The following is a 9,172-nucleotide window of genomic DNA, read 5'->3' as shown; positions in this document are numbered from 1 at the left end:
CTAATTCTCAAGCAAACTATTACAACTAATAAATTTGATAATATGTCAACGTGCATTTAAATGTGCAATAAAATACAAAATTTATAAAAATTAGCGAAGATTTTTACAAATTTCAATTTAAAAAGAAAAAAGAAAATGGAGCCACAGCATTGTTGGGACTCATTTCTAGTAGTAGTCTAGATAAAATTATATTTATCCATAAATAATAGTAAATTGCTGGAAAAATTAAGCTTTTGCTACATAAAACAGATTATAAGAATAAAATTGAAAACCATGTGCAAGTTATACTTGGAGGAGGATATCCCGAGCCACATGTACAAAACATAAGAATCTACCCAAGTATCCATAGCTTTACATTTGGGGTAGTCATTTTCTTTCAAGGCAGCACAAAAAGTGGAACAAAAGGTGAAGATAGACAGCCCTGCCCTGCTCTCCCTCCATTGTATCCCTCACTACTTTCATCACAATCTCGTAAATCTATCCAGCTAAAACAATGAACCCTTCTTCGGCTTTAAACTATAAGCTTTCTTATTTGAGAAAATTATAAGCAATAATCTTTTTTGATAAAGGTATTTTAAAAATACTCATCAAAATAAATTTAACTGTTTTTAATTATATTTAATTATGACTTGACAAAAATATCCTTAAAATTATTTCAAATAAATTAAATCATTTATCACAATTTCTCCCCATTTGTGTTTCCAATTTCTCTTTCTCATCATCACACTTTTTCTAATTTTATCGATTTCTCTCTTCGACATTCGTTTGCTATGCTCCCAATTTCTCTCTCCCCGCGTTTTCAAATTTCTCTTTCTTGTGCTTTCAAGACACCAAGCGATGGTTTTGATCTGCTTGGATGGATGGCTATTTGAAAATTTTGATTTTTAGGTATTTTGGATAAAACTAAAATGGTAAAAAATGATCATAGATGTTTAAAATAGCTTTTAATTGGATCAATTTGGAACCTAGACACCAATAAAATCGAAAATTTAAAATTTATAAATCTAGGTTTTCAAAGGAAATTATTTTTTTTATTTTTAGTCAAATTAGGTATTTTAGATAAGAAAATTTGTGTTTTGCTTTATAAAAACATGTTAGAAATACTTTAATCGGTGCCAAATTATCAAAAAAACAAAAAGAAATGAAGAGAGTTGAGAAGATTTGAAGTTTTGGTTCGTAAGTAACAACAACATTTTTGGTGTAAAAGTGTAACAAAATGTTTTTGAATATGACGTGTAACAAAAATATTATTTCAACATGACGTGTAACAACAATATTTTTTTTTCAATATGGCATGTAACAACCTAACCATGGCGTGTCATATATTTTTGTATATGACGTGTAATAACCTAACCATGGCGTGTCGCATGTTTTTGTATATGGCATGGGGCAACCTAATCATGGTGTGTAAAAACTTAACCATGACGTGTCACATATTTTTGTATATGACGTACAACAACCTAACCATGACGTGTCACCTGTTTTTGTACATGGCGTATAACAACCTAACCATGGCATGTAACAACCTAACCATAACGTGTTACATGTTTTTGTACATAGTGTGTAACAACCTAACCATGACGTGTCACATGTTTTTGTACATAACGTGTAACAACCCAACCTTGACGTGTCATATGTTTTTATATATGACGTGTCACATATTTTTATATATGACGTGTAACAATCTAACCTTGACGTGTCACATATTTTTATATATAATGTGTAATATCATGACGTGTAATTTCATTAAAAATAATTTTATCCAACTTAACTAAAAATAGTTAAAATTATAAAGAGAATTATTTTTAAAAATATTTTATCTATAAGGATTATTTTTAAAAATCCTCCTTATTTCTACGTGTTTAGTTGGTTTTCCCTCCTCCCAATTTGTTTGTTGTTGTTGTTGACGAACAAGAGACATGGCTCAAATATAATAAAACATATGTTTTTATTTATTTATTTATTTATCTAAAAATGTATGTTGTAGACACTATATTTTTTCATCATTGGTATAATTTATTTGTTTTGTGTTAATTAAACATTATAGAAGACAAAATAATAATAAAAAGAAAAAATAAGAAACAAAAAATGAAAAAAAAAAGAAAAAATAAAAAAAAAGAAAAAGAAAAGAAAAGAGCTGTACGACTGGCAGGGGTGGAAAAATAATAATAAAAAGAAAAAACAAGAAAAAAATGAAAAAAAAGAAAAAATAAAAAAAAAAGAGCTATACTACTGGCAGGGTGCGGACAATATGCTGTGACAGACGTGAATTTTTCGCGTCTAGCAGGAGGTGGAAATGTCACCCAGAGATTGGAATCGGGTATAAAATGCTAAAGTAGTAGCTACAAAGGAAGAACGGTAACCAAAAATCAGAAAACCCTAGCAGCATCAAGAACCAAAAATCCTAGTCTAGCAGTCGGAAACAACCATAAATCCACAGTAAAAAAAAATCAAAATCAAAATAAAAAAAATCAAATGAGAAAGGAGAAGAACATAATTTGGCTTTAGGATTTCTTTAGTTGGTTTTTTAGGAACAGATTTTTAGGGGGTTTTGATGGTTGGGTGGCCGACTAAAATGAAGGAGAAAATCGTAGGTTTTTGAGCCTATTTAAGAGTATTCGGTTTAGGGGGTTTTCTAGAGGGAAAAGGTTTGATTTTTTTTTAGAGGGAGAGCTAGGTTTTGGAGGTGACCGGCAAGGATGGAAAGTAAGAAAGAAAAAGTAACTGGATTATAGAAAGAGAGGAGAAAAGACAGGCAAAGAGAGTGCGGCTTGCTGGGGTGGTCTTGAGTTTGGCCTCTCGATTCCTAGTGGGAAGATAGTGAGGGAATAGAGGGAGTTTTTAGGTGAAAGGAGAGAGAGGGAGAGAGAGAAGATCTGGTCGACGCTGCGGGTTTGGGAGTTTAGTTGCCGCTGGTGATAGCAAAAGGAAGAGAGAAGTAGGAAAGGTGCGGCTGGAAAGTTAGAAGGGAGTGAATGTCCGGCAGCTTTTGAAACAAAGAGGGTAAAAAGAGAGAAAGTGCAGAAGGAGAAAGAAAGCCGTTTATATCATTGAGTTTTAGAGTAACAGATTGTGGGGGTGCTTAAACGGCATCGGTTAGTCACCAAGGAGACCAATTTCTCCTTTCTTTCCTCTAGTGGATTAAAACTGGTGGGGTATTTGGCCCATAAAGGTAAATTCTTTGTCCTTTGCTACAGATTAGTTGTAATTTGGGTTGGCTCATCTTGCTATTTTTTTTTAGAATTTTTGTTTAATCATGTAGGATTAGTATTTGATTATTTTGGTGTAATGATCTAAAATTCTTAGATATTATTTTTAGGCATAAGAAGACAATGAAAGTAGAGGATTATAGATAGATATAATTATTAATATAAATATAAAAATATAAAGACAAAAATACTTAACAATTAATATTAAAAGGTGGCAAAGTTAGTCAAATAATTGAAATAACATATGTAGTAAAACCAACCATAGAAATTTGACCCTCAAAATACTATAAAACTAATTATAAGAATAATGCATAAAGGTACCAATGATGGGACGATTGGTCGAGATGTGAGGAGTCGCAATTTCGGACAAATTTTCTCTAGGCTTGGAATCCGAATTAGGGCTCCACCAGTATGATGGGAAGGCCTCGATCTTGAGATTTCGAGATTTTTAATTTTAAATAAATAATGAAATTATTACAACATTATACCAATATAATAGATATAAAAGAAAAGATGATCCATACTCATTTAAGTTATTAAGAGATAAAAATAAAATTATAAAAATGATGATCATGGTAAGTAAATAAATGAGTAAAATATTCAATAATGGGAAATTCATAATGGTGAGTATTTTAGATTATGTAAAAAAAATAAAATAAAAAATATATATGCAACAAATTTGTAAATGTTATAAAAAGGGAAAACGATAGATAATAAAAAATAAAAAAAGCATCAAATCAAAACATATATATAATTAAGAAATAAAAAAAACCTAGTTTAAAAGACCATAGAGTTTGGAGTAAATTTTTATATAGTAAAGTAGGTATACACCTAAATAACATAGAATATATATAGTTCATAGTATACATATTCATAAAAGGAACAATAAAAAGGAAAACCATAAAGAAATGATAAGGAAAATATATGAAGACTTGGATATGAAATAATAAAGTTCTCAAGCATAACTTTCTATCGCATCATGCATATCATGGCATATAGATATTCTTGTTCACGAGTATGAGCCTCAATGATGGGATTTTCTGAAAATCTTGCGAAGGCGAGATTCTCTCAGAAAGTTTCTTAGGTGAAAGGATGTCTCCGGGTCCCACCAGTACAATTGGAGGGTTCGGGAACCATCTTTAATAAAAAAGGTTTTTGCTCATAATAGGTTTACATTCACGAAAATATTTTTCTAAAAACGTATGATAACCCCGATGATGGGATTTATTTGTCAAATTTACGAAGGCGAATTTCTTGAATAATTTTCTAGATGAGAGAATACCCCCGGATCCCACTAGTATGATAGACGGATCCGGGAGAACGTCATCGATAAAAAGTTATTCATCCGACATTATTTGATTTTTATGCCATGCATTGCATAATGTTTCATGTCTGCATCACACCTTAGATTCAAATAAAACATTTTAATAAAATAAAGGCTAAAATAAATGAACAATAGTTAAGGAAACATAATAAATTTAGGGATTACGGCCCCAATAGGATAATCTAAAATCAAATGGTACCGTTCATGGAACGAGCGTCACGGGGGTATTAATCCTTTCCCGGGCGTAACCGCACTCCCGAACCTAATCTTAAAATATGTAAACCAGTTTAAAATTCTCTCGACGGGCTTAAAATCAATTTAAGATTTTATCGATTAGAATCGAGTCAATAGATAGTCAATCACACCTAAAACAAAGATTAGTGACGACTCTTAGTGTTTTCACCGCGTCTAGCGGTCGGGTTTCCAGATTTGCACATTACGACATATATAATATTTATTTTAAGGATTTCTTTGAATAAAATTATCAACTATATATATATATGTACCACTATTTTAGATATGTTGCAAAGCCGAGGTACTATGTACCACTACTTTACTTTGTGTTTTTTAACATGTAACATGGATTAATGTGTATTTATGATACTGCGAATCCGGCTTTTAGTAACATATTTGGAGTTTAGAGTCTTGTTTTGTATTTCAAGCTAATTATTTGTATCTGACTTGGATTATGAAGTCTTTTGTTCTAAACGGAACACCCAGAATTAGGACATTTAGTTAGGTAAACCCAAAAATTTAGAACAAGATTAGGACTGTTTGGTGTTAACTGCTTAGTTTTAACTACGTATTCTAGGTACCAAACTTAAAACTTAAACATAATTCTTAAAATGAATTGGAGCTGTATTTACAATATTTAACTGGAGTGGACTCCTCGGCCCAAGGCTTTCGGCGTTTCATTCGCAATTCCAGATTTAACCTTTCTCTGAACACACACAAATCCCCATCCCTAAACTCAACTCGGACAAAGTTCGAAGAGAAAGTTATGAACCCAAAACTGAAACTGGCGTTAAGTTCAACAACCTTAGTAGCATCCATATCCATCCTCCTATCTTACAACATCTTGGCTCCGCCAGCGGTTCCTGGCTCCTACCACCTCCACAACGCTAAAACCATCCGGCTCGACTCAGCATTTGGGCCCGAGAGCCTTGCTTTCGACGCCAACGGAGATGGCCCATACTCTGGCGTTGCCGATGGGCGGATTCTTAAATGGCAAGGAGATGCTGTCGGCTGGACTGATTTCGCCTTCACCTCTTCTCACAGGTAATATTTTTTGTTTATAAATTAGTTGTGGTGTTGTTGAACAATGTGTTGGGCTTGGATGATTGAGCGGGATGAAAATTGAAAGCTTTCCTTTTGCCTTTGATTTGGGGTAAAAGTAAATAATGTGAACTATACACTTTAAATCCAAGTTTATTACATAGATAAGGGATAAAAATTGATGCTTTGACATGTCAACTTGAACTCTTTTGGGTACGTAGCACATATTAGTACACAAAAACTTTATTTTTAATAAAATTATTTTCTTAAAAGTTTTAAATTATTAACTATTATTTAATTAAAATAAAATGTGATGTTTTTTTTTTTCTTTACAAAATTGATATATGTTATGTAACTAAAAGATTAATACATCACAGCATGTTAGGATATTCACCAAAATGTCTTTTTTATGTGCATCTAATTAGACAGTTCTTGGTTTGTTCTTTGAATACAATTAATTAGAACTCAAATTTTTTTAATTTAACATGCTGGGCTTGAGGGCATGTTCTTGGGTTGTGGTAATTTCAACCGAATATTACTTCTTAAAGGCTTTTAATTAAGTGGCTTTGTGGAATCACGTTAGCAAGAGGTTACCATTGTGCATATGGGCTACAATGGGTTTGGGAGAAAAATGAAGAAACACACACCCCTCATAGCTCCATTTGTCCTAATCTTGTCAACACCATATTCTCATTAGTTGAATAGAGTTAGACACAGTGCCGCATGTGGCACTTACTTATTTCCCCAAGCCATCCTACCAACATCATTCTCCCTCCCAAGAAAAGTGGATCAGGGCTGTCGCTTTTTGACCAGAGTGAAGTTTTCTCAGCATGCTTTCTAACAATAAATGGTCCCTTTACGGGATGTTATTTGTTGTGAAACAGTGGTTGTTCCATCAGATGCATTTTCGTTGACACAAACACATATGGCATACACATATGGACAGAAATACAAACTGTTATTTTGATATTTGTTCGACTGTGTGAGTTTATGCCTGGTTTAGATGGGGTCGTATTGAGGCTGTAAGCTGTGGTAAAATGTCCAAAGTGCTGGTAGATTCTGGGTTTATTACATAGTCAAACTCTTGATAATGACACGGCAGAATAGTTTTCAAGTGATAATTCTATTTTGTGTCTAATTTGTTTGATGTAAATCGGGATTTTCAAGGGAGGACTGTGTTCGTCCATTCGCACCAGAGATGGAGCATATCTGTGGAAGGCCATTAGGACTACGATTTGACAAAAAAACTGGGGATCTTTACATTGCGGATGCCTACTTTGGCCTCCAAGTAGTAGGCCCTGCAGGAGGTTTGGCCACTCAACTCATCACAGAAGCTGAGGGCCAACCCCTTTACTTTACCAATGATATGGACATTGATGAGCTTGATGATGTCATTTACTTTACGGATACAAGTACAAGCTTCCGAAGAAGGTGATTTGACCCCAAACTTTCCTTTGCCTTATATTGATTATATTTCACCATGGTAATTTAGCAGTAATCTCCGAAATGCATTTTTCAAGTTTGGCTAGGCGCAAATGACATAACAGATTAGCAGTAACCCAATACTTGCAAATCAATTCCTCCTTCCGCCTTATTTTCCTTGTACAAAAGATTTTATCGCATCGAATCTTTAAATTTCTTGGTTCCCAGCTGGGTAATTGCTTTGATACTTCTTTACTTCTGGAGTTTTGCCTAGGTGCAAATGACATAACAGTTCCTATTGTTCTTGTTATAACTTACCTGGTTTTTCCTGGGAGGAGCGAGAAACAACAAGCAAAATAAGTAAACCAAGAGACCCTCATGGGTTATCTTTGTGTCTGCAGGCAATTCTTGCCATCAATCTTCACTACAGACAAGACAGGCAGGTTACTGAAATACAACAAATCAAGCAAGGAAGTAACGGTTTTACTACGAGGCCTTGCTTTTGCCAATGGTGTAGCATTGAGCAAAGATAGCTCATTTGTACTTGTTGCAGAAACCACCACATGCCGGATTCTAAGGCTTTGGCTTCGTGGTCCTAATGCTGGAAATGTTGAAGTTTTCTCTGAGCTTCCAGGATTTCCAGACAACATTAGAAGAAATATGAAAGGGGAGTTTTGGGTAGCTTTGCATGCAAAAAAGGGACTTGTTGCTAAGTTGGCTCTGTCATATTCGTTGTTTGGAAACACAGTTTTAAAGCTTCCGCTTAGTTTCAAGCAACTGCACTCACTGTTTATAGGAGGGAAACCCCATGCCATTGCTGTAAAGTTGAGTGAAAATGGAGAAATTTTGGAAGTTTTGGAAGATACCGAAGGAAAGACAATGAGGTTTATCAGCGAAGTGGAAGAGAAGGATGGGAAGCTGTGGATTGGATCAGTAATGATGCCATTTGTTGGCATTCATCATCTTTAATAAAGTTTCTCATCAGTGGGGTTTGTATCACTTGCTTTCATTTATATGAATTTAAGTAGAGTTGCCTGGCAAGTTGGAAAAATGGTAGCCCTAGGATTGGTGCGAACTTTTTTTTTTTTTTTGCGAAATTATTAAGTGTGGTGTACTTGAAAACATGTGTGTAACATTTAATGGGGCGATGTTGTTGGGGAAAATGCACGCAATCATATGGAAATTTAAAATATTTCTTTTAACTAGAATAATTTTTTGGTTATTTAATGTGGAAAAATCTTAACTAAAAGAGTAGATAATTAGACCTACTAGATCTTGGAGTTGAAATCACTATCCTAAGGTACAAAATCAGATTCCTTCATGTATCAATCTGGGTTTGCAGCAAATCACAAGCTGTCTAATTGTACAGCCTGTAATGGTAATATACAGGAATGATGGTTGCTTGTGCTTCTACTACCTAGTGTTAGCTGAGGGGGTGAGGCTTTCAGGTTCCTCACTTCTCAAGGAGTAAAGTCAACAAATGGGGGAAAAAGAATCAAATTGATACCCAACGCTAGAAGGTGCAAATTCTCTCAAGGCTTGTTACACAAGCCTGAATCTTCTAGTCACTTATCTCTTATAGCATGTTTTGTTGGAGAAATAGAATAACCATTCTATCCCTATTTTTAATTTTTTTTAACATTTTATTTGTTTGGAAGGAATGATCATTCTTTGGAATGACCATTTAGGGAGATGAGGAATAGCCAATACCAAGGGGAAAAGAGTAAAAAAATTAGTGAATAAAAAATCCTTAATTAATTTTAAGAATTACCATACTATATAAAATGCTATTTATTCATTTTTTAAAATTTCTCTCTCTTTACCCAATATCTCTTCTCTCACTAAATTAAAAAAAATTAAAATTTTAAAAAATAAAATAAATTCAAAATAAAAAGGTTTAAGTTTTAATTAATAAGATTAAAAAAAAGTTAATNCAAATTTT

General features: G+C 33.5%; 1 protein-coding gene across 1 annotated transcript; it reads left to right on the top strand.

Moving 5' to 3' along the window:
• Positions 5,401 to 8,422, top strand: LOC18598778 (protein STRICTOSIDINE SYNTHASE-LIKE 10). Its single transcript, XM_018120572.1, has 3 exons — positions 5,401 to 5,811; positions 6,976 to 7,239; positions 7,632 to 8,422. The coding sequence occupies exons 1-3, from the start codon at positions 5,534 to 5,536 to the stop codon at positions 8,197 to 8,199; spliced, it is 1,110 nt and encodes a 369-aa protein (XP_017976061.1). The 5' UTR covers positions 5,401 to 5,533; the 3' UTR covers positions 8,200 to 8,422.

The sequence above is a fragment of the Theobroma cacao genome, chromosome 5 (genome assembly GCF_000208745.1).
Source record: "Theobroma cacao cultivar B97-61/B2 chromosome 5, Criollo_cocoa_genome_V2, whole genome shotgun sequence".
NCBI lineage: Eukaryota > Viridiplantae > Streptophyta > Magnoliopsida > Malvales > Malvaceae > Theobroma > Theobroma cacao.
The sequence above is the reverse complement of the archived record's forward strand: the minus strand, read 5'-3'. Positions and strand labels throughout refer to the sequence as shown.